The following is a 24,500-nucleotide window of genomic DNA, read 5'->3' on the forward strand; positions in this document are numbered from 1 at the left end:
ATGTGCCAACATTATGCCCTGCGTGGATATGAAAATTGCACAAATTCTTATAGAAACTAATGGAAATTGACGTTTTATTCATGAGCTGCTGTGTGGTGCACAGAGGTGTTCCTCAGTTCATAGACCTCAGCCATCAACTAAGTAGTGAGTTGCCCTTAGCCATCTAGCCTTTAAACTCTTCTAAATCTGACCCACCATATACAGGCCTAATTTGGCCTGGCGGGTGTCCTGATTTGCTCAACAGTTCCTCCCACACCTGATGTCAAATGTAATGGCTGGCAAAAACAAAGCTGCAAAGGAACCAGTTGAGAGTCTTAAGAGTGCTGCTGGCAGGCAGAGTTTTGATTTGGTGCCCTTTAAATTTGGTGACAAATACAGGCTTCACTGGGATTGGTTCCACTTGGGAACTCCTGAGGGCGTCCCTGCCAAAAGTAGGGGTTCCAATCAGCACAAAGTACAACTCCCACTGCAGGTATTTTCCTTGTAAGGAAAGAATCAGTGCACTTTGAGTGTGCTCCAGTTTTTTTCCTTTGTAGTTGGGCCACTGTGATGTCAGGCAGTTGACCTGCCTGTCAGAGTGACCAACAACATAGAGTAATGGCGGGTAAATTCTGATAATATATGTAAATAACTTTTATTTATAAGTTAAGGAAGTGGAAGGCTGCTGAACACAACAGAGGTTTCCTTTTCTACCCACTCCAACCACCTGTGTTCCCTGAAAAGCCTCTCTTGTGGGTCAGCAGACTCTTGGAAGCTTAACCTCTGGCTACAGTCCTTAAATCTTTTAAAATGCTAAATGAAAGTGAACTATTGGCCTTCCTTTGATCTCTTTTCCATACCTTAAAGCTGCTCTTTATCTGCCCTGGAATTTACTGTTTATCAGCCATTCCCCAAGTGTGGGAGTTCTTCACATCCTTATCGTGTTTGTAAAGGTCTAAAATGCTTTGTATCTTTCTGTAGCTCTTCAGGGCCTGGGGCAATCCTAACTCGTAGCAGCACAGGAAGTAGTATGAAGCGCCCAGACACAACAGAGTCCCTCAATTCTTCCATGTCTAATGGGACAAATGATGCTGGTAAGAGAAGCTCACAAACCATCCAGGACCCCAACAGCACTTTGCTACAAATTGCAGCATGTATAGATACTACAAAAGACTCCTTTTTCTTCTCTATGCTAAGTAGCGAGGATAAATCAATCTTTATCTGCATGCTTGCTTTCAATATCTGTGCTATTGTGAAGGCGGAAAAACAATGTTTGCCTATCTTGGCGTATTAGATAAGGTGTGGGGAACCTTCCCCCACTTGGGCCCAGAGCCCTTGTTTTCTCTCCCTCTTTCTGCCGCCTTCTTCCTCATTTTCTCTCACACGCATGAAATTAAGGCAAACAGGTTCCCCACCCCTTAATTAGATTTTAATTATTTGAATGTTTTCTACTTCTTCAGTAAAGCATGTGTTGAATGCAGTTTATTATTACAGATCTGTTTGATCCCCTCGACGATAGAGATGACGATAATGAAGGAGAGTCTGTGGAAGAACACAAGAGCGTTATCATGCATCTTTTGTCACAAGTTAGGTTAGGAATGGACTTAACCAAGGTAAGAGTCAAAAGGAGGTTCATGGAGTTTGAGCAGTTAGTGGCTTTAATTGCTTTGAGTGCAAGAGTATTCCGTCATCAAATAAATCAATTTTGCATCTCCTCTATCCCAAATCCTAATTATGATTGTTGAATCTGCATGTGTTAAACCTGCACAAACTTGTTTGTAAGTAATCTCTTCAATGGCATGGATCGTTACATGCTCAAATTCAACACAGGGTGGCATCTAGTTGCTGCACTCTTACAATGATATTTGCACAAGATGTGCTGTCCACACTGCAGCCCAAAGCTCTTCCTCTCCTAAGGGCTCCTGACTTTAGGGGGAGCGTGCCATAGAACAGCCCTAGTTGCTTCAGCATTTAATGTTAGGGCTGTTTCAGTCTCATTGAAATTAATTTGACTGGAGCATTGAACTTGATTTCATGGAGACTTAATCTTACGGTTTTTTATTGATCTCATTCACATGTGATAGTAAGTCGTAGTCTTAAAAAAACTCACAAGTAATAAGTAAAGAATTTTAATACGAAATTCAAAAATTACAAGGAGCAAGCCTTGGTTTCTGCTCATGGTGAGTGCTGGTTTTTTAGTAATGCTAAGCCAGTTACCTGGCTGGCTTACCAATACATACTGAAGAGCAAATCATGCCCGATTGAGCATCATGTTCATTATTTATTGCCTTTAAACTGAGATGAGTAGTGATTTCTCACATCTCCAAACACATGAAATGAATAGAGTTTCCAATGTGGTTTCTGTTTTGGATTATCCCCCATGCTCAACATTCTGGGCTGTTCTTTTAATAAACAATATTGGGCACATAATAGGTTCCTTCTTTTGCAATAGGCTGATCACAAACCAGAAGTATATTATGTCCCTCCTTTTAAAGTTTCTTGGATGTATTGTGTAAAATAATAATAATAATCCTGTACTGGAAAGCTTAGTGGAAAGGACCATCTGCTTTTTAACGAAGTGTGGTACCAGTAGTAAGTGCTGACCCTTACAAATGTCAAATTATGTTTAAGCAGTTTTGAGCAGCGTTAAGACTTAAGTGTTTTTTAGATAATGAAATGCTTAAGAGTCTTGTGTGTTTCTTCCCTCAGGTGGTTCTTCCAACTTTTATTTTGGAAAGAAGATCACTTTTAGAAATGTATGCAGACTTCTTTGCACATCCAGACTTATTTGTAAGGTATTCTCAATTTTGTTTTCATACAGCTTATATATCTGCAGTAGTGCAAGCTCCACTTCAGTGGATGCATTTTTGTCTAAGGACCATGATCTAATTTGAACATATACATGATTTGCTGCCTACTTGTTAGGCAGATCCAGCTGCCTCTAGCAATACAGTCGTACCTCCGGTTAAGTACTTAATTCGTTCTGGAGGTCTGTTCTTAACCTGAAACTGTTCTTAACCTGAAGCACCACTTTAGCTAATGGGGCCTCCTGCTGCCGCTGTGCCGCCGCTGCACGATTTCTGTTCTCATCCTGAAGCAAAGTTCTTAACCCGAGGTACTATTTCTGGGTTAGTGGAGTCTGTAACCTGAAGCGTATGTAACCCGAGGTACCACTGTATTGGGACTGAAACTGGGCAGCTAGTTTTACATTGCTGGTAAAGCATTTTATCTTACAGGTAGGAATGGTAAGGTCTTTTATGTGTAGCTAAACCATCAGTTAGATTTTTTTCTCTCAGCTCGGTTTTAAACATCTTGAATAACTTTTTTGTGGTTTCAATTTTTTAAAAAAATATCTTTTGTTATCCTATTATGTCTTCTCTAGTATCAGTGACCAAAAAGATCCAAAGGACCGAATGGTTCAGGTGGTAAAGTGGTACCTCTCAGCTTTCCATGCAGGAAGAAAAGGGTCTGTTGCTAAAAAGCCTTACAATCCCATCCTGGGAGAAATATTCCGGTGTCACTGGGTGCTGCCAAGTGTGGAACAAGAAGAAACTACGGTTAGTAAAAATTACTTAACAGCTTGTTTACAAAATGCAACTTTTTTTAATCTCAGCCATTTCATAGGAGCTTTAATTCTCATTTCCATTTTGTTGAGAGGAAGGGACAGTTCACCATTTTTAAGTTCAAGGTGCCTTGAACAACCCAGAGCTTGAGAAATTTAATTTTTCTTATTCAGCGTCAGACCTCATTCTGTCTCATACTGTGCCATCTGTCTTCTGATCACTTTCTCAGGATATATTTCTAAGTAATTTGTCTAGCATTTAGTTCATGTATTTGTTAGTTATATTCCACGTTTCCTCCAGGCAGCTCTAGACTACATACATGTTTTCCCCCCTCCCATGTTATCCTCACAACCCTGTGAGATAGAATAGTGACTGGCCCGTGGTTACCCACTGAGCTTCATGGTTGAGTGAATATTTGAATCTAGGGCTCCCAGAGTTACATCATACTTTATTGACCTATGCGGCCTAGGACCCTCGTACCTACGGGACCGCCTCTCCTGGTATGCCCCATGGAGGACCTTAAGGTCCACAAATAACAACACTTTGGAGGTCCCAAGCCGCACAGTGGTTCAGTACTGGCCCCGACTTGGTGGAACGCTCTGTCATAAGAGACTAGGGCCCTGCGGGACTTGACATCTTTCCGCAGGGCATGCAAGACAGAGCTGTTCCGCCTGGCCTTTGGTTTGGACTCAGTCTGATCCTTATGTTTTTGATTTATGGGCTACTATTAAAATGAGGCTGCATTTTAAATTGTATTTTAACCCGTATTTTAATAAACTGGTTCCCCCCCATTATGTTTTATTGTAATTTTATTGGTGACAGCCGCCCTGAGCCTGGCTCTGGCCCGGGAGGGCAGGGTATAAATAAAAATATATATTTTATTATTATTATTATTATTATTATTATTATTATTATTATGGCTTTGGTGATAATGTGAGCTAGCTCTTACAATGGGTTTGTTTTTCTTCCCTTCCATCTGGGACCACTTATTTGACTTGATCATCATCCTTGTCTAATACATGGGGGACTTGTAGATAGCATTGAGGGCCTTTCCAGACTAGTTTGCTTCACATTGTTCATTTTAGGGGAGAGCACATTTTCTAAATGATACTTTATATGTGGGCAAATGCAATGACTTTTCCTAGTTGGTGCATCTAATCTGAGAGTAAATTTTGTGGAACAAAGTTTGTCCACCACTGAATGATGCCTTCTAATCCTATGCAGACATTTCCCACACCACACATGGTATTTGACCTGGAATGCTCAGGCCTGCCTCTCTTGTCATACACATAGATGCTGATTACATAGACCATATCCATGTGATGTCTACACATCATGCTGTAGTGCACTTCCTCTACTGTGCAAGTCATACTGTGTTCCCAGATTTATTTCGCAGTCTCTTCCTAGGCATACAAATCATGCACATCCTAGGTAATAGCATACATTGTGCCCTTGTGTATTTTACCCTTTATTCTGTGCTTCCTTGGAAGATTTAGGTAGGGAACACATCTGAATACCTCGGTATACGTGTTAAAAAGACTGTATATCATGTAACATTGGAATACGTCTTTCTAGGAAACTCTGGCAGATGGACCACTTCCATGGGTTACTCAAAACAGTGTAACGTTTGTAGCGGAACAAGTTTCTCACCATCCTCCAAGTAAGTGAAGAAGCCTATTGCAGATTTTTAAAACCTCTGTTTTAATGCTGGTGTTTAGTCAGTGTTGGGCTTTGCTGCTGATTTTTTACTTGGGAAGTAAATAATAAATATCAATTTGTGCTTTGCAGGTGTTTTAGCCTGAATTTATTGCTTTATCGTTTACCATTTCTTTCTGTCCTTAAGTTTCAGCATTTTATGCAGAATGCTCTAGCAAGAAAATACAGTTCAATGCCCACATCTGGACTAAGTCAAAGTTCCTGGGAATGTCTATTGGCGTTCATAATATAGGCCAAGGTATGTCACAGAAATGTGCATCTACTTCCTGATTCTCTAAATTAATGTATTTATGAGAAAGTATTTGATGAATTATTTTTTCATGCTGGATAACATTTCTCATTGAAGGCTGGTGGCAATCACAGCAGTAGCCACAAACCAATACAGAATCCTTTGGGTCTTGCTTTTCATTATAAAAAAGGTCTCACTGTATACTGATTGCCTGCAGCAATGTTTGCAAAGGCTCCAGCCCATCCTGATGCCATGTATTTTTGGCTTTAAGTCCACAAGGCATCAACTGACCCAAGAGAACTGAAGTCACAATATGACTGGCATTAACTATGGGGCACATAATTCAGCATGTGTATTATCTGTAGAAGATCCCCATTTCCAGTTTTAAGGGGGAAGGGAACCACCTGGGCTGCAGGGATCAGAAAGTCGTCTGCCCAGACCTCATAGAGTGCAGCTGCTGCAATCGATAATACTGAATGTATGGCTGTTTATTTGTTGCACTGTCTTGTATGTTTGTTCTTAAAACATGGCAGCAGAGCAAAAAGTAATGGGGCAAACAGGAAATAGATTTATTGGACCTTCGGGGGGGGGGAGAATTCAGAGAACAATGATTAAAGATTCAGATATGCTGCCGTTTCTTTTCATTATGCTATCATAAATTAAGGACTACAAAGGTGGTGCGAGAGGGAACTGTGAAATGCCCAAAACATTTCAAGGGGCAGGAGCATAGGTTCTCTTTTCTGGTTCCATTGGCTTAGTTCTTCAACGGAAAATAACTTGCAGCCAAGATTTTCATGGCATTTTTATTCTTCTGTGGTCCTTTGTCATCTTATTTCATATGAAAATACTGTCTTATTCTCAAAATGCCCTATTCTCTTGCAGGGTGTGTATCATGCCTAGATTATGACGAGCACTATATTCTAACATTCCCCAATGGTTACGGGAGGTAAGCGACTTCACACTTTTCGGCAATTTACTGTATGATAGCAAATGTTTCTTTTCCTAACTCTTTAAGGGCATCTTCTGTTACCTTGACAGATCTATTCTCACAGTGCCATGGATAGAGCTGGGAGGAGAATGCAACATTAGCTGCTCCAAGACAGGCTATAATGCTACCATAATCTTCCACACGAAACCTTTCTATGGTGGGAAAAAGCACAGAGTTACAGCAGAAATCTTGTAAGTATATTCAGGGGTTTTAAGCAACAAACTCATTTCATACTTCTGGTAGCAAGAGAATAAGACACAAGACAGGAAGTAGAGCTACTGGCAGCTTAAGCCAGTGCTTTGGACAGGTACTCATCTTGTTTTATAATTATGAATACTATTAGTAGTGATGGATCCTGTTTTTTATCTTTTCTTTTAGTTCTCCTAATGACAAGAAATCTTTCTGTTCAGTTGAAGGAGAATGGAATGGTGTCATGTATGCCAAACATGCAACTGGGGTAAATCATCCCTTTTTCTGTTTTGTTTAAATCAGTAGGCTAGACTAGTGGCACTCAAAGAAAATACTGATTATCCAAAGCATGTCATCTGAATTCCTTTTCCTGTTGCTAGTAAATTGGCTTCAGCCCAAAAACCTTTTAATGGATTTAACATCCCAGGGGGCCACTGAGTGAATTGTGCTTCTTGCAGATTGAGGCTCAGCATATTTGGGGGCTGATATTGATGCTAGATCATGGCAGCTGACGGCATCTCTGCTGTGAAATTTAATTGTGCCAGAGAAATTTTGCAAAACTTAATGATAAATAAAACCTAGATGCTGAACAAATTGAAAAATATAAACAATAATAGTGCTATTCTTTCTTTAGGAGAATGTAGTCTTTATAGATACCAAGAAAATGCCTATCATTAAGAAGAAAGTAAGAAAACTAGAAGATCAAGAAGAATACGAATCCCGCTGGTAAGCATAACTCTTCTTCCTCCCTACTAAAACCCAGACCTTCAGGTAAATAGAGGTTAGTGGCCTGTATCTTGCCAGCACAATTTCCCTCACGTGACACTCCTACTAGAATTAGCAGGGAGGGGAAGGTGGTGTGTTTGCGGACTCCTTCCACCTAGGTCCCCTGAAAACAGGAGTGGGGCAGGGGACTGGTTACAGAGGAATCACCAAAATGTTTCTCCCTTCCTCCTGCAATAGCCTCTGCTGGATCTGTCTTTTCTGTAAATGGGATCCCTTATATTTGCAGAAGAGACTCTGGATCTCATAAATCTAATTTGCTTGAAATTAAGTATCAGTAACTTCACCTCTATATTTTGATAGAACAAGTGCATTGTTTAGCTGTATTATGTGAAAAAAATCTACTTTCACATACTAGGAAATAAATCATTTATTTATTGCATATAACGTGGATTATAACATGGGATGAATGTCAGTCATCAAGGGTTTGAAACAAAATTGGCCATCTGCCTATTTATCTTCCTTCATGGATGATTTCCCCCTCATCTTAGTTTAAAATCTTTCTCCTGAACCCGCGATAAGAAATGAGTTTTGTATCATGATGTATAAATATTCTTATTTTTTTAGCTTATGGAAAGATGTAACTTACAACTTAAAGATCAGAGACATTGATTCAGCTACTGAAGCAAAGCATAGGCTTGAAGAAAGACAAAGAGCTGAAGCCAGAGCCAGAAAGGAGAAAGAGATTCCATGGGAGACACGGGTACGTTTTACTCAATAATCAGTACCTTTGTAAATCTCCCTGTAGAGAGCCAGTGTGGTGTAGTGGTTAAGAGCGGTAGTCACGTAATCTGGGGAACCGGGTTCGCGTCTCTGCTCCTCCACATGCAGCTGCTGGGTGACCTTGGGCCAGTCACACTTCTTTGAAGTCTCTCAGCCCCACTCACCTCACAGAGTGTTTGTTGTGGGGTAGGAAGGGAAAGGAGATTGTTAGCCGCTTTGAGACTCCTGAAGGGGAGTGAAAGGCGGGATATCAAATCCAAACTCTTCTCCTTCTTCTTCCCTGTTCCTCCTGTGACACTATTAATTGAGTACTTTTCTCTTCCAGCTATTCCATGAAGATGGCGAATGCTGGGTTTATGATGAACCACTACTCAAGCGACTTGCTGCCAGTAAATATTAAGTGGACCACCTGTATGAAGTTGAAGCCTTGGCTTAGCGGCGATAGTTGTAACTTTCAAGTACTCTTCTTTTGGAGAGCCTGTCTCCTCCAGTTACAGTTCCTATCTCAGGGATACTGGATTCACTGATCTAGCGAACAATTAAAACAGGAAGAGCCTTGACTGTGTAGCAGTAATTTATATTGGCCTTTCCTGTCTGACCTCCCATGCTTCTAGAAGAATTAACCTGGGCTTGATCCCCATCATATATGTTTTAACCACTGCTGTAAAAGGTGCAATGGGGCATTTGATTCCAGTTACATATGATTCTGGCATCCTACAAATACATGACTTTATTTCATTAGAGCCAGTTAATTTGTGTAAATATGAGGATTCATTCTGCCAGTTTAGAAAATGCAAGATTCTAATCTACCAACTGGTATGTTTTGGGTTTTTTAAAGAAATCATTTTTTTGGCATTTCATTGTTTCCCCAAAATAACTTTGGTATTTTTAGAAACTAAAATGTAATTTTAGATTACCATTTGGTTCCTGCTGGTGCATCTATAATGCTTCATAAAATAGATTTTCAATTGTATGCATTGTTTTATTCCAGAGTAAACCTTTTCACAGCAAGAATGCTTTGAAAGAGCATTATATTCAAGTTAAACAATGCTAAGAATGTGTTTTGCTGTTAAACAGGGATATACTCATATGCACTTGAAAACCCAGGGCAGTATGTGAGATACAAGCAAACAAAAGCAACCTCTTATATATACGGTTGTCATCTGAAATATGATTACAAACACAATCTAAGTAACCAGGTTCTTCTGTTCAGCAGTGCTAGTAGTTCAGAAGATGGTTGGTCACAATTTGACCCAAGCACTTGTGTTGAAACCAATTTTACTGCATTCCTGTTTCTGCTAATTGCGTTGAACGCAGTCGGCTGGCTTTTCTGGCCTCTCTTTTTCCTTTCGCCTTCTAGACTGGTAACTAGACTTGGCCAGAAACATTATATAGGCAATAATAGGCAAAACATAAATGCTCTGGTAGGGTGACCAACCTATCTAAGACCAGTTATGATTAAATAGCAAAAAAAACCAACCCTACTGCTTTAATATGTGCTGTATCCAGAATCAAGGTAATCTGAGTGACTTGTGCTTTTACTCTGGTGCTGCAGCTGCCTAATACCCACTGTAGAATCACTACTGAAAACTCTTGTAGTACTGGGACAAATGTATATAGTCAGTGTTTCCCTAATGAGACAGTCTGTGAGTGCAACAGGCTGAGTTAGCTAGGTGAGATGCAGAAGAGCTGATTTGAGTAGGAAAGCTGGGTGAAGCAAGCTGAGTAAGAGTTGTCATGGGTTGCTCTTAAATTCTGTGCAAAATCACTGCCTCATTTTATAGTCTTTGTATAATGGGGCTATATAGCATATGCAAGCTTGTGTTTTGGGTTTAGCAGATTCTCTGAGGTGGGGTGGAGCCAGACAACCCCTACTCTGCACTGAAAATAGGTGGTAGGGTTATTTGAGGCATCACTTCCTTCTGTCCGGTTGCTTACTGTTGTCTACCGAAGGATGGGGACTGACTAGGTAAGAAGGTGTACATTACTTTGCCTATAGAGCCTCTTCACCTGAGCTGAATGCACTGGTGTTGCTTGGGCATATAGAAGCTGCAGATAGGCTAGCCTGCCCTAGGCACCCTATCCCACCCATTCTCTCAGTACAGAATGGGCTGTCTTGAGTTCTCCTTTCCCTCAAAAACTCAGTAGAACTGTCTGGCTTGTTTTGGTCTTTGTAAAGCTTTATATGACAAACTGTTACCCACAGGAGAATGCACATTTGAACGTGTCCCATTGCAGGTAATGAGTTTAGAAAATGATCTATGGGGCCTGAGCTGTATATATAGTTGTTTATATAGGGAGGGTCTTGTGAGCTGAAGTAGGCTGTCTTCCAAACTTGTTATCAAATTAACAGCACTGCATTTCCTTCAACAAGGGCTACACTTTCTAAAATTAAAGTTAATGCAAAGTTAAGGGGTTCTGCAGTCCATCTAACAGCCTGTACATAAAAAACCAGAACTTGAGATCTCATTAGTTTATTGCACATGGAATCTGAGCACTCATCCTGAATTCTCATGCAAATGGTTCTTATTTCCTTTTTTTAAGGCCAAAGATGTTGTTACAGACAGGCAGATTTATTAAGTAATCAACTCCTCTCCAGAGAATCCTGTTAAATCACTTCTGTTCCTCAAACAAAACACAAAATGTCTTGGGGACTTGATACCCGATACTTCAACTTGACCCCATTTTATCTACATAAATAGCACTCCAAACAAAAAGACCTAATATGTTAGATTGCTGGTGGGTCCAGCCCTTTATTTTGATGTAAGATTTTTATCTTCCTATATTTTACCCACTTCACCAAGAACACACTTGCTTATACCTTCTCTCTTCAAGGACATGCATGTAGCAGATTACTTAAGACAGTGGAAGGTATTATGCTACGTATTTTCCAGAAAGCATGATAGGTTGGATTCATTGTAGTAAAGCAGACTCCCCAAGCTGCTCAGTAGTGAAGTTGTACTACACGTTATAGCACTCCGAGATGAGTTATTTTAATATCTTATGGTATGGGAGAACATTGAGTGCTGATGTATACACTTTGATGTCCTTGATACAAGTGATATCGGTCAAAGACGAAGAGTCCAAAAACATTAGCTGAGGTATTTCATTGCATGAGGGACTGTGAACATTAGTGAGAGATGAAGCTTCTGTATCACCTTCATGTACTCCAAATCCAACCACCTGCAATTTCAAAATAGCAAAGTTACCAGCTGATAAATTTCACAACAAACAAAATGCAGCCTTACCTCCATAACTATGATTCACTTTCCTAAATTCACCCTAAACCAGGCATGGGTACCTGCATGATCTATGACTCCTTTAGCAACAGCTAATATTCTACTCTGCTACAAGTGCTCTTTACTCAGCTGCTCTGCATATATACAATTCTACATCCAAGTTACTACAGAACCAGGATTGTAACGCTAAACCTTTGAGTGAACCTTTTGGTTGCTTCTACTGTTTACTGGAAGCTCAAAAGCCTTGCACCTACTTGCCCACCCCCAACACCCCCACCAAAATACACAATCCATAAGTAAACAAGTATTGTGGGGGTAGATTGAATGCTTCTTTATAGCCTTGCAGAAAAAGAGTTTCAACTACCTCTGCCCTGGTAACTGCAGAAACAACAAATATGTGCTCAGCCTCTAAGCCAGGGACTTCCAACACAGATTAGTCTCGGCTGACCCTGACAAATGCATTTTTAAAAGCATAAATACTCACATGTACACTAAGCACTTTCCTTTCTTTACCTCTGTGTGCTTGAAACCAGTCAACTAGTTCTGACTGTGAAAGAGATTTTAGAGCTTCAATCTGAAAAAGATGGAATAGTTTAAAATGATAACACCTTACTTAACATGCAACTACTGTACTGTATCTAAATTAGCTCAAAGCATCCGCCATTTTCTTTTATCCATGAACTCTGTACAGAATACAGCTGAACCTACCATCATTCTTCTCACTAATAGATAGTGAGGAATATATATATATATATATATATATATATATATATATATATATATTTGCCAATTTACCCTCCCCCTGCAGCCTCCAAATGTACCCTCAAAACCAGTTCTAGAACATCAGAGGTGCAGGGAATTGGCAAAATTGGCAAAAACTCTTCCCCTTCCATTGAGCTCCTTGCAAAAAGGCGGACTTTGAATTAAATATAATAGCAGAAACATTCTGCTGGCTCATAGACCTTTGCAGTTGTTCAAGGTCAATGCTGGGATACAATCCTGTAAATATTTAAAGGGGATGCCTCCTGAGTTGCTCTTCTCAGGACTGCTAACATTAGCTAAGAGAGTAGAAAAAGACAATAAATTGTGTGCCCATGCTCCCCGCATCAGTAGGAAAAAAGGGGTCTACATTATCAACCGCCATATTCTTCACAAAGAGAAACTCTTGCTCTCCTCCAGATGGGCGGAGTATAAAGAAATTATAAATTTATTATTATTATTATAACAGAACAGATGGAGGGTAGGTTGTCCAGTCCTATTTAGCTTGTTAAACATGGCATGTTCAATGTCAGAGAAGCCCAGCCAGTATAAATGTATGTTGTGGATTTATGAAGGGGTGCTTACTGAGACCTTTTGTGGACACACTGGCACCATAATGGCTATAATTCCCGTAGCATTAGATACATTTATTTGGAGTACTTGGAGATTCGCCTTAGTCTAAAGAGATTTTAGAAACCTGAACCACGCAGGAATTCTGCTGTTAAAAATAAAGAAGTCACTTACCTCCCGGACTAGTCTGTCAAACAGATATTGCTGAGTCACTACTTCTGTCCAGTTTCTATCTACCTCCTCACCAAGATGAGAATCTTCACATTCTTTTAATTTAATGAGAGCTGTGACCTGGGGTAGAAAAGACAAGCCACGCTAATCACACACAGTCGCTGTTTCTACAAAAAATACTGAAGATGCCCCATTCACACTAATTCTTCTCTTAGCTAAATTTTGGCCACTTGCAGTACAGTTCTCAGCCTCTCTGAGAATTTATTGTAAAGAAATATAAAAATACTTTAAGTAAATGAGTAGAACATATGGACTAAACTATCTCCTTCCTGGTGCATGTTCATAGCACCACCTTATGTTTCCAGCCATATATCTGTAAGGAATCAAATTATAGTATAGTAAGACAATTTTGAGAAGCTGGTACGTGGCCGAGTAAGGTGTGTACAGTGGTGCCTCGCAAGACGAAATTAATTCGTTCCGCGAGTTTTTTCGTCTAGCGAATTTTTCGCCTTGCGAAGCACGAAATCCCATAGGAATGCATTGAAATTCAATTAATGCATTCCTATGGTCAAAGAAAGTCCAAACAAAGCCAAATTTGGTACAACAAGAGTTTATTAAGTGCTCTTTAAAGTCACACATACTGTAAAGAGCATTTCAAAAATTGAAGGAACAATAAATTAAGTTTCTAAACATGACAGAAAAACATTTAAAAATCAACAAAGTGTACAGTACATTTTCTAAGACTCCGGGGGACAACTCGAAGAAGGTTCCTCTTCTACTCTTTGCTTTTTGCTGAAGAACCCCCTCCTCAACTGTTCCCCCAGCCACCCACCACACAGAAATTCAAATCCAGAATTTTTTTTAAAAAACAGCAGAGTGGCCCAATGGTCACAGAAAATCATAAAAATGCAGGGGGGGGGGGGAAACCACAAGCTTCCAGATTCTTGCAAACCCCTCCCCAACACCAAGTCCTTGAATTCCAAACACCCCAACCCAAAATCCAAAAACCCCCAAAAAAGTTTTAAAAGTTTAACTTACCAAATGGCTGCAAAAGAAGTTTTGGAAAAGCTTCAAAAATCACCAAAGTCTTCAAAAACCTCAAAAAAGGCTACCACACCGCGTTCTATGAGTTGCTCCTTGAAGTCAAGTCGCAACTGTATTGACGGTGTTAAGAAAAAGGAAACAAACTTGCAAGACGTTTTCGTCTTGCGAAGCAAGCCCATAGGGAAATTCGTCTTGCGAAGCAGCTCAAAAAAACGCAAAACCCTTTCGTCTAGCGAGTTTTTCGTCTTGCGGGGCACCACTGTATTAAAATTTGCTGAGCACACTACAGCAAAAACAGTAGTTACAATGTAAGGTGGCCTGGAGCTAGGTTTCCTTTTTTTAGTCTGTATGTCCTCTACTCACATAATCAAAAACATAGGCAGCAAGAGGACTCCTGCACACTTCGGCATATTATGGCAGTGGAATGCTCCACCAGACAAAGATTCCTCTTTGATTTCTGCAAATCACCAGCTGTGAAGTTTTCTGGTCCTCAGATAAGTAAAACAAACCTGAAACTATTACTGGCACATAGATGGATATACAGAAGGATATACCTGATCAAGCTGTCCTTTTATTAGTTTTCCAATAAAGAAGCATCTTATTAAACCCCTTACCTGTGTCTTGAATGCTTCTTCTGACATTTGTTTGAGTTTTTCTTCAAAGCATGAAAGAAATTCTTCTATCTTCTTATCCACTAGTTCAGAGCTGAAAGCAAGAACAATTTATATTTAAACATCTATTCCTTGTGGCTGTTGCATTCAAGAGCTTAGTTCCACAAAACAGAAGTTGAATTCTATTAAAAGTATAAGCCTATTTCTGAGAAAGTGGAGCACTGCTCTAGAATTTTGCTTTTGCATGTTATCAGAATGTTAACTGTGAATACCAGTTTACCACAACAAATTTCCTTGTGGAAACCACCATCTCAATTGGGAGTAGAGAGAAATTATTTCCTGCACTATGGGAAAATTGAGCTGCAATCCAGCATTCCAGGAAAGTACCGTATTTTTCGCACCATAGGACGCACCGGACAATAGGACGCACTTTGTTTTAGAGGGGGGAGAACAAGAAAAAAAAAATTTTCCCCCTCTCTGCCCAGCGCCCCTTCAGTGAAGCAGCAGGGTTCCCCCCTCTTGTTTTCCCGCTCTAAAACAAGGTGCCGTTTAAGGTGCGTTCAGGCGGCTACCTTGGAAGCCTGGCGAGCGAGAGGGGTCGGTGTGCACTGACCCCTCTCGCTCTCCAGGCTTCAGGTTCCTTTCGACCTGCTCTTTGGGGCTGGCGGGGGGAAGCCCACCACCAGCCCCAAAGAGCAGGTCAAGGAGCAGCGGAAAGGCGCAGCAGAGAGGCTCCTGCCATAGCCGCGCGTCACCTCTCCAGCCGGGAGAGGGTCGCGGGGCTATGGCTTCTTTAGCCCTGCGCGCGCTGTCCCGGCTGCAGAGGTGACGCGGGGCTGTAGAGGCTCCTGCCATAGCCGCGCGTCACCTCTCCAGCTGGGAGAGGGTCGCGGGGGGCTGCTTTAGCCCCGCGCGTGCTCTCCCGGCTGGAGAGGTGACACGCGGCTATGGCAGGAGCCTCTATAGCCGCGCGTCACCTCTGCAGCTGGGAGAGGGTTGCGGGGGGCTGCTTTAGCCCCGCGCGCGCACTCTCCCGGCTGGAGAGGTGACACGGGGCTGTAGAGGTTCCTGCCATAGCCGTGCGTCACCTCTCCAGCCGGGAGAGGGTCGCGGGGCTATGGCATCTTCGCTCCATAGGACGCACACACATTTCCCCTTCATTTTTGAAGGGGGAAAAGTGCGTCCTATAGAGCGAAAAATACGGTAACTCCTAGGTAAAATAAGTTCCTAAGTTCGCTTTACAAGGCTTAATTTTACATTAGTAACCCTGTGACTGGTGCTGATTACCAGCGGAGGTTATAAAGGAGAAGCTAGACAAGTTTTACTGTTGGAAGAGACCTAATCTAACCCTTAAAATAGTAGGGCAGGGCTACCTGCAGTCTACATACAATATGCTGCCACTACCATATGCATCCAAGCCTCAAGGCAGTGTAAGTCAGGCTTGGCATCTGTGTATAGATTTGGGCTGAACAGGTGGTCTGCTCACTATAATACATCCCAATTAGAGAGCTAAGATCAGCATGCCATAAGTTCTGTCCATAGCCTGGTGGGGCAGGATGAACCAGACACATACTCCTAGCGCCAGCAGGGTCCCTATTTGAACCAGCTATGTGGAGTTAATTAGCATCCACTGGACTTAAAAGTGCTGGCATTGGCAATCACTGGATTCCAGTGAAAGGAAAAGAGCAACCCCATGCTGTATAACCACAGGAAGACCCTGGACTGGAAAGAATGTAGAAACAAGGAGTCAAAGAGCAAATATTTATTCCTCATTCTGCAGTCCATGATTTTAGTATTTTTTTTGCTGATCCTTATTTATAAATTACAATACATTAAAGCAGCAGACAGCCCATACTCAGTTAAACCAAGAGTAAGGATGTAGGTATGTAAGTTAACAGGAGTGAGGTGGATAGACCATTGTCCTGTCAGCACCAAAGGTGAGATGGATAGCCTGTGGCTCTCCAGATGTTGTTGGACTACAGCTCCCAGCATCTCTGACCATGCTGGCTGGAAGTTAGAATCCAACAACATCTGAAAGGCTACAGGGTACCTATCGTTGGAGTAGAGAAGTACATGACACAGATACTGTAAACTACTCTCACAACAAAAACAAAGCCACAGTGCTGTGAAATACGATGTAAAGACATTTTAAAAACAGGTGTGTGGAGCAGAAGCAACAAATAAATGAGTAGCTCATGGCCATTTCTGTCCTGAGGCAGGCAGTTACAGAAAAAGGAAACTTTTATGATTAAAAAAGCGGCTGTTGCATAGGCAAGATAGAATAAAAAACTTTTTTACTTATTGCACTCCCCCCCCCCAAATTGCATTATATTATTTTGTAGGATGAATACATTAGAATATGCAAGCAAGTGTTTGTATTTCCTGTTTTGAGAATGCTGTATCTAAAATGTCATGTCTGAAGAACTAATGAGCTTACAGGGCCTGATGAAAACAGTGAAATTAGTTTTAACAGAATGCGCAACTCACTTGTATTTGGTTGCCTGTGTTGCTACTGTAACAGAGAAACCAAGAATTCCAGATGTATTCCTGCAAGTTGGGTACACATGGTATCTAAAGCCCAAAGAGAAGACACATTCCGTAAGCATGATTCAAAACATCTTAAGCAAGTTTCATGTGAATGCTATAATAATGAGCTAAGAATGCTAACTTAAGATCCCTATCCTCAATGCTTCATCAGTACACATGCCACCTAAAAAATCTTCCAAGAAGGAAGGCTGCAAAAAACCCTCAACATTTTAGTGTTGGCTTTTAATTTTGTTACTACAAATAAAAAGTAGAGAGGTGACATGAATATGCTATTGACTCTCAGGTCTCTCCATTCCATTGGAGTCAGGAGGGTCAACTTTTTCACCAAGGTATCTACCAATATCTCTTTCCTGGTCAGTCACTGCCAGTTCTATATGGACTTTTTTGGCCTCAATCTACATCACTTTTCAGTTACAGAAACTGAACCAATTTTGCATTTTTTGAAGCTTATCCACCCAGTTTGGAAACTGCTCTCCCCTAATCCCAATACCCATTGTGAGAATGGTCCATCTGGTCTCTGATTCCTATACTGTACCCATTTACTGACCCATAAGAGAACCTGCCCTTTCATCGCATGACTGCTAAAGCTTACTCAGGAGTGTTTGGTGTGGAACTTTATCAAAGGCTTCTGGAAAGTTACAGTACACATTATCTATTGGATCACTCCCATCCTTCTTGACGCATCTCACTTCCAAAGGGCAGCTGAATGGAAACTTACCCCAGGGTCTGCTTTGTTCGCAGGAAGTCAAAACAAGGCTCTTCCATGTACATCTGAAACGAAGTATTTCAATCACAGCAAGATTTTTGCATTTTCCCTCCCAGATAAAAAGCAGTATTTAAGGCTCAGGGCAGATGAAACAAAATGAAGCAATGATTTCTATTTTTAAGCCACCTATTAGAACAGCTTATCACCCTAAGATACAAAATACTTGCCCCCCAAAAATTTGCACTATATCACTTGTGTCTAGTCCCACCCGTGCTAGGAAAGTTTGTATCTTCACAAAACAGGAAGTGAACGCTCAGGTTGTAGGCTGTGTTCTGGAAATGCACATTGACTATGTAATGAAGTGATTATTTGGGAAGACCCTTCAAAAAGGTCAACAAGGTGTGCTTCATGTAACAGGAAATGGCCTTATGATGTGCCAGACCATTAGGTCTAACTAGTTCAGCACTGTCTCTACTGCCTGGCAGATGATCTCTAGAACCTGGGTGTCTCCCAGCCCTACCAACAGACACCAGGGATCAAACCAGAAGCTTTCTGCATGCCAAGCATGTGCTCTATCACTGAGCCATTGTCCTTCCCTTGTATAACAACCAGTTCCCATATTAATCACCCTTTTGCCTCTCCATCCACACTCTGTACTATCCCTGCACAGTTTCAGCACAAACATCCCAAACATGGGCTTCTATGGTTTGATTTGCAACGATTATGCTGTCCAACTGAATTTACACTCAAGTGTTGTGATTTTTATAGTTGCACTTAGAAAGGTCAGATATTAACCTATTTCAGTTTTTAGAAAGCAATCCAAACTTACCACAAGCAATTCCATGAGAGAATATTCTCTTAAACTCCTAGCTCCAGACTAAAAGGGAACAATAACAAAGAATTCATTCACTATGAGGCTTGGGTTTTAAGTTATGCTATATGTTTATCTCCAAAGTGGGAAGAGATGCTAAAATTCTCTAAATCACCAAATACATGACAAATCGATAATAAAAGGCCCTATACCTCTCACCTATACCTCAGAACTAGGATGCAAGGGAAGGGAGTAAAGCATGCTAAACACAATGCATGGAAGCTCTGACTACACAGTTAGAAGTTTCTAGTTGCACTGTAAGGAGAGGATTACCAGTTTCCTGAAACAGTTATGAAATACAACTGACTTCCAACTTAAACTGCCTAGGGTTACGTTCCGGGGATAACACATAAAGCCAAATTCCAAAAGTCACAACACATCGGGATCAACGGCAGGTAGGATTGCCAAAGTGTTTTTTCCCAGACACCCACCCCATTTCTATTGTATTTTTTGCCAAGCACGTAAAGCTGCATGCACAAAAGCTAAATGTGAGTTAAGTTGTGAGTTACCCGTACGGAGAAATAGAAGACACAATAATGTTTAGTGTGTGGGCAGGGTGTCACCATGGCCCCCAACCTCTTGGGATTTCCAAAAAGTTGTAGGGCAATGGCAACGCTCAGCTAGAGACTGCAGGCTCCTTATGTGATTAAAGCTGCCATGTGATAAGTTTTTAAAATGGCAGTCAAATGCTCTACCACTGAACTATACCACCTTTTTAAATGGCTACTGAATTTTGTAAACACCGTAGACAAACCACTGGCACATTTATGCCAGTCACTTTCTTGTAAAGTTTCTATGTTAGATTCCATTCTATAGCAGAGTTTAGCAGCAAAAGTTATTCCTAGCTACATGTTTACATGTACAAAGTTTCCATCTGCTTGCAGAAGCCCACTGTATTTGCCATGTCAGTGCAGATTATGAAACAAGTTCTCAAGTGATAAAGGAGGGTCACATACTATGAGGAGCAATTGCACAATAAAGGAATTAATACACCCACTCTTTGCACCACAGCACCTGGTAGTAGACGGTCACTTCAGAATTTGCATCCCCTTTGTTCAGGGTCTTCACTTTGCACAGCAGATGAGCACCGGGCAAGTCCATCACCCGGAACTGAACTGGACAGGGATGTACCAAAGGAAGGAATCTCAATGTTCTGAAAAAGTCCACAGATCAAAGTGTCAGCTGTCAACCCACTCCTTAACCCAATACACAGTATGATCTAGGCTCAGATATTATAAACACGTGAGCATGTCTATTTCATAAAATACAAAAATCACATCAATGAAGACCCACAAGAGAAAAACTTAAATTTGAGGCAGTTGCTGATGACCCGAATGGGTTGGGTCTTAATTTTAGGAAGAAGTTATGTTTGTAATAGGGCTGCAGTGTTTAATAAATGAATTGGTTAGATTCATTTAGAAAACCTTTTAACTGACTAAACAAGTGTCCAGGTTGATCAGATAGTGTGTGTTTAATATAAACACCATCCTAAGAGAGGCACCGCTACCTTTTTTTCACACAGGTGGGAACACCTCTAAGATGACACCTGCTACAACACTTGCATGCCACCTAAAACCCAAGAGAATATGCTTCTGGCTTCAGGAATACTCTTTTTATTCATATATAATTTTAACTGATAGGGTAATCAATCATATTCATGAGATCAATTAGCATTCTTTTCAACTGGTTTGCAGTCCTAGTTTTCAGTGGTATCTCTCCCATTCAAGTTTTGGTCATGCCTCACAGCCTAATATATATTCTAATATAATGTATAAATATACTTACTGAACAACATAATCCAGAAATTCTTTTGATTCCTTAAAGATAAATGATATGTATTTTAATTTCTGAATATATGTACCCAAAGCCAAAATTAGTCCACACAAAACTAAAGTATTTTGCTCACACTTAAATCTGGTGTTCTCAGCACTGAAGAAATAAATTGGATAGAAACAATTTGTGGTTTCTGGCTCTAAGAAACAACTCATGCTTACCACCAATATACAATCCTTAGTCATTTTCCAAATTATTCTTTACTGGCCTTTACATGAGCCTATTAAGGATACATTCCTACCATGAAAAAAAGCCCTTCCAGTATTACACTGGGGATTTTTTTGCCTCAAAACCTTGAGACCAAGAGACAACCCAATGGCCACTCTGTGTAAACACCAATTGTTTTGTCCCATACCACACAACAAATACTTTGTGAGAGAGCACACTACAGCAGCAAAGCTTCATGGATTCCAAAACATCCTGCAAATCCTTCTCTGAACTTCAAAGAAATCTGACAGATGTCTCATGTGGAAACACTTTCCCATGTACCAGTCTAAACACATGCAATATAAGCAGAGTGTCATCACTCCAAGAGTGGCATGAGAATCTTCCAGGCACTTAGACCAGCACAAGCAGAGGACAGACAGCATTATGAATTCCCTTCACACTGACTGCTTGCACAGAAAAGTAGCCTTCCTTTGAAGCTGCACAACTGCTCTCTCACGTTGAGTGGCTTTTCTAGCCATAGCCTTTTGATGGACTCTATTCTGCAAGGTTTGGTTCTAAAGCAACAACAAATAGATACCATCAACATGGAGGTTGCAAACACCACTAGCTGCTGTGCTGTGGTACTAGCGTGGCAAGTCATAGATGAATAAGGCTATGCTACTACTAGCTGTCAATCATCAAAATAAAGGATCGTTCAGAGAGGCAGATGAAGTTGATAGATCTGTACTCACAGTGCTTGTGAAGTTTCCTTGAACAAGGCCTTCTGCAAAGAGCTGGGATTTGAAAGCCTTCACAAACAATAGTAGAGAATCTATAGAAAGGCCCTTCATAAGTGTCTCATATTTGTCCGTCATAGACCACCTGCCGTGCTCCAGTATTAAGAGGCGTATATCTCTGTGACCAATAAGAAATACAGCTGAATGCAGGATAATTGAAAACAGATGGCCTCTCAAGTTCCTCCTATAAGCCAATCCGAAAGGAAGCAAAGAATGTGCAACTGCACTCATTTGAAACGCAGATGCTCAAATCTTGCTCCTTTCCTCTTTTTCATTAAAAGACCAAAATCTCCCTTAGAATAGAAACCTGCCATTCTTTTTACTCCATGAACACTGCAGCATGCATGAACTACTGTACATAAATAACAATGCTAAGAGTGGTAACCTTCCAAATGCACATGGAGAACTGAACTATTTGTGGGTGGGAAGAACCATTTCCTCAACAATAACTGTAACAAGTGAAGAGAGAATAAACCCACGGGGCAGGAAACCTAGGCCCTGAATGACATCTCTGCCTCTCTTTGCCCCAGGGCAACAGTTAGGGGGGTCCCTCCCCCCAGGTTTAACACCCCTTCCATGCCAATTGTGGATCTGACGGCGTTAGGTACAATTTTTACAGTTGCCATATGTTTTGTGTGCTTTTAATTCTGTTGGGAGCAGCCCAGAGTGGTTGGAGAAACCCAGCCAGATGGGTGGAGTATAAATAAATTATTATTATTATTATTATTATTATTATTATTATTACTACTACTTCAAGAAACGGGAGCGCTCAGAACCATACCACCCCTAAAGCAACTGGTGAGGAGGTGGGTCTTGAAGCTCCTTGTGGTTGGGACAAATTATTTCCATTCCCTTCTCAGGGTTCCCCATCTGCATACCCACCCCCACCCACTTCCAAATATATTCTTGCAAAGCTAAGGAATCTTTACGATCAGTAGCGATTTCCCCTCCCCCTGTGGACTCCCAGCAGATGAGCCACTTCCCTAATAGACAGAAAGACAGGCAATTGCAAAGCTAATTCTACTACAGACTCTCCTTATCATGGACTCTGATTTAGACAGCTCCTTTAAGGGTGACAGATGTTTGCTTTCAGGTCCACTACACTGCAAACCCCAGCCCTTCCCAAAGGCAGCTTATCAGACAGCCCAGGGGGATTTCAATTTGGGCAGCAGAAGAGATGGGAATAAAAATGCTCCATCGTGTGCGTGGAGCAGGTCACACTGCTTTCTGGATCACAGCCATTATGCTGCAAATGCAGCTGGTAAACAAATCGCAATGATATGTTGCTGAGAAAAGCATTAGTACAGGATACCAGTACAATGCACACAATACCATGGTTATCAGAGGTTGACCCCAAAAATCAGACATTCATGCTGCATCTGTGTTTCAAACTACCTTCAGAACACCTAAGGGCTAGAAAGGCACACCATTTTCACAGAAAGCATGGAAGGGGAAGCACAGCCTCCAGGTGTTCACAAGAGTCAACACATGGTCACACTGAACACCCTCAAAACTTCCACCCCCTGTCTTGACCCCACAGATCTCCTGCTCCTTTCTTGTTCTTATAACCCAATTCCTTGCCAAGAATGCCCTACAAAGAACAATGAAAATGGACAAAAAGCAAAGGAAGCATGTTCATTCACATTTCCACAATGACTTGCTCTCTCCCCAAATCAAGAATACTGTATATGTTTTTATATTGTTGTAAACTGCTGTGATACAGTAGTATGAAAATATTTTTATTAAAAAAACACACAAATAAATAATAAAATCAGAACTGGGACTTCTCCCAGAAAGTAAACCCAAGCCTGCCTGTACTGTTTCAAACACTTACTTGGCCAGAGTCTCTGGCTTGATGAGGATGTTGAAGTAAGTCTTCTTCAACTGCTCAGTTATCATTTCAAAAACTTCTGGAGTAAAACTGAAGTCTGCTAGGTGGTCAATGATGAGTTGAAACAGCAGCTGGGAGAACAAAGTAAAATGCTGATTCCCTAGAGCAGTAGACTAAATAGGATCATTTTCCCAAAAGGAACCCAAAGGAAAAAATCCCGCCAACACTTACAGGAAGCTTGTGATTGAATCCTTTTACGCGAATGATCAGTCCATGCTCTCCGGCTACCAGCTTGTATTCCAACTGAGCAACATCCGCCTCATAAGCAGGCTCAGCGAGGTTGTGTGCGAGGATGTTTACAAATGTATCAAAGAGCACAATGCTGCACACAGCAATTTTTTTGACGGGAAACAAAAGTAAGAATGTGAATGAGAGTCCTGCATGGAAAGGCACTCATTCAATAGACAAAAGTCACTCATTAATTTAACTTATATAGGAGTATACAATCTCAGACCCTTTTAGACAATTACCTGCACTCTTGACATTATGGTTTCTGCAATCAAACATAGCATTTGATATTTTACCATCACCCACCACCTAGTATTCCATGTTTATTAGTAACAGGGATGCTCTGAAGCACCACAGATGCTTGTTACAGCAGAAAAATAAGCTAACCAAAAGGACAGACAAAAAGACTGCAACCCTTACTTCTCGGCAGACTGCTGGATCAGCGGTGAGATTAGATGGAAACGGATATAAGCTGAAAGAAATGGTTATAATGAGCTATAGCAAACAATGGGGAGCTTTCGTCAAGCCATTATTTCTCTTTGGGACCTCCTGACCTATGGTTCCCAATCTCTTTTAAACAGATTATTAGTCCTACCCACTGCTGATTAAATACAATGAAATCTAAAGGGCATGCTAATATACAGCCAGAAAGCTTTTGATTGGCAAGTAGTCTCTCTGAACAGTGAAAAGGAATGGTGTCTGTATGTTGCTGGATAAAAGAAACACAGCTTCCTACCCAGTACAGGAAGAGTGAGTCAGCACCTCCTCCAATGGCTAGCAGAAGGCAGCTGTACAGCAGTGCCATTCCACAGATCAGTGACTGAAACACTGCCCAAAAATTCCCAACCATGGTAGCCAGAGTTAAACATCCCAAGTCCAAACACAATGCTTAGATTAACAACTGAAATGTTTCACA

General features: G+C 41.1%; 2 protein-coding genes across 7 annotated transcripts in view; one reads left to right on the plus strand and one right to left on the minus strand.

The window, feature by feature from the left end:
- The window catches only part of OSBPL9 (oxysterol binding protein like 9), a 61,183-nt gene extending 52,453 nt beyond the window's left edge, over positions 1-8,730 (plus strand). For all 6 annotated transcript variants that reach the window (XM_081010829.1, XM_081010830.1, XM_081010825.1 and 3 more), the window contains 12 exons: positions 961-1,073; positions 1,474-1,592; positions 2,689-2,774; positions 3,362-3,536; positions 5,118-5,202; positions 5,386-5,496; positions 6,370-6,433; positions 6,526-6,666; positions 6,854-6,932; positions 7,299-7,390; positions 8,015-8,150; positions 8,496-8,730. In XM_081010829.1, coding sequence (XP_080866955.1) covers positions 961-1,073; positions 1,474-1,592; positions 2,689-2,774; positions 3,362-3,536; positions 5,118-5,202; positions 5,386-5,496; positions 6,370-6,433; positions 6,526-6,666; positions 6,854-6,932; positions 7,299-7,390; positions 8,015-8,150; positions 8,496-8,570 — 1,276 coding nt within the window. In that variant the 3' untranslated portion in view covers positions 8,571-8,730. The remainder of the gene's footprint in view (positions 1-960; positions 1,074-1,473; positions 1,593-2,688; positions 2,775-3,361; positions 3,537-5,117; positions 5,203-5,385; positions 5,497-6,369; positions 6,434-6,525; positions 6,667-6,853; positions 6,933-7,298; positions 7,391-8,014; positions 8,151-8,495) is intronic.
- Positions 8,731-10,628: 1,898 nt separating this feature from the next.
- NRDC (nardilysin convertase) overlaps positions 10,629-24,500 on the minus strand; it is a 30,497-nt gene continuing 16,625 nt past the window's right edge. The window contains exons 19-31 of the mRNA XM_081010816.1: positions 24,005-24,056; positions 23,528-23,678; positions 23,300-23,427; positions 21,421-21,583; positions 20,474-20,505; positions 19,703-19,841; positions 18,647-18,694; positions 17,830-17,882; positions 17,052-17,135; positions 14,568-14,658; positions 12,913-13,029; positions 11,894-11,983; positions 10,629-11,353 (exon numbers count right to left, since the gene is read on the minus strand). Of these exons, the coding sequence (XP_080866942.1) occupies positions 11,159-11,353; positions 11,894-11,983; positions 12,913-13,029; positions 14,568-14,658; positions 17,052-17,135; positions 17,830-17,882; positions 18,647-18,694; positions 19,703-19,841; positions 20,474-20,505; positions 21,421-21,583; positions 23,300-23,427; positions 23,528-23,678; positions 24,005-24,056 (1,343 nt within the window). The 3' untranslated portion in view covers positions 10,629-11,158. The remainder of the gene's footprint in view (positions 11,354-11,893; positions 11,984-12,912; positions 13,030-14,567; positions 14,659-17,051; positions 17,136-17,829; positions 17,883-18,646; positions 18,695-19,702; positions 19,842-20,473; positions 20,506-21,420; positions 21,584-23,299; positions 23,428-23,527; positions 23,679-24,004; positions 24,057-24,500) is intronic.

The sequence above is a fragment of the Podarcis pityusensis genome (genome assembly GCF_964106645.2).
Source record: "Podarcis pityusensis genome assembly, chromosome: 6".
Taxonomy (NCBI): domain Eukaryota; kingdom Metazoa; phylum Chordata; class Lepidosauria; order Squamata; family Lacertidae; genus Podarcis; species Podarcis pityusensis.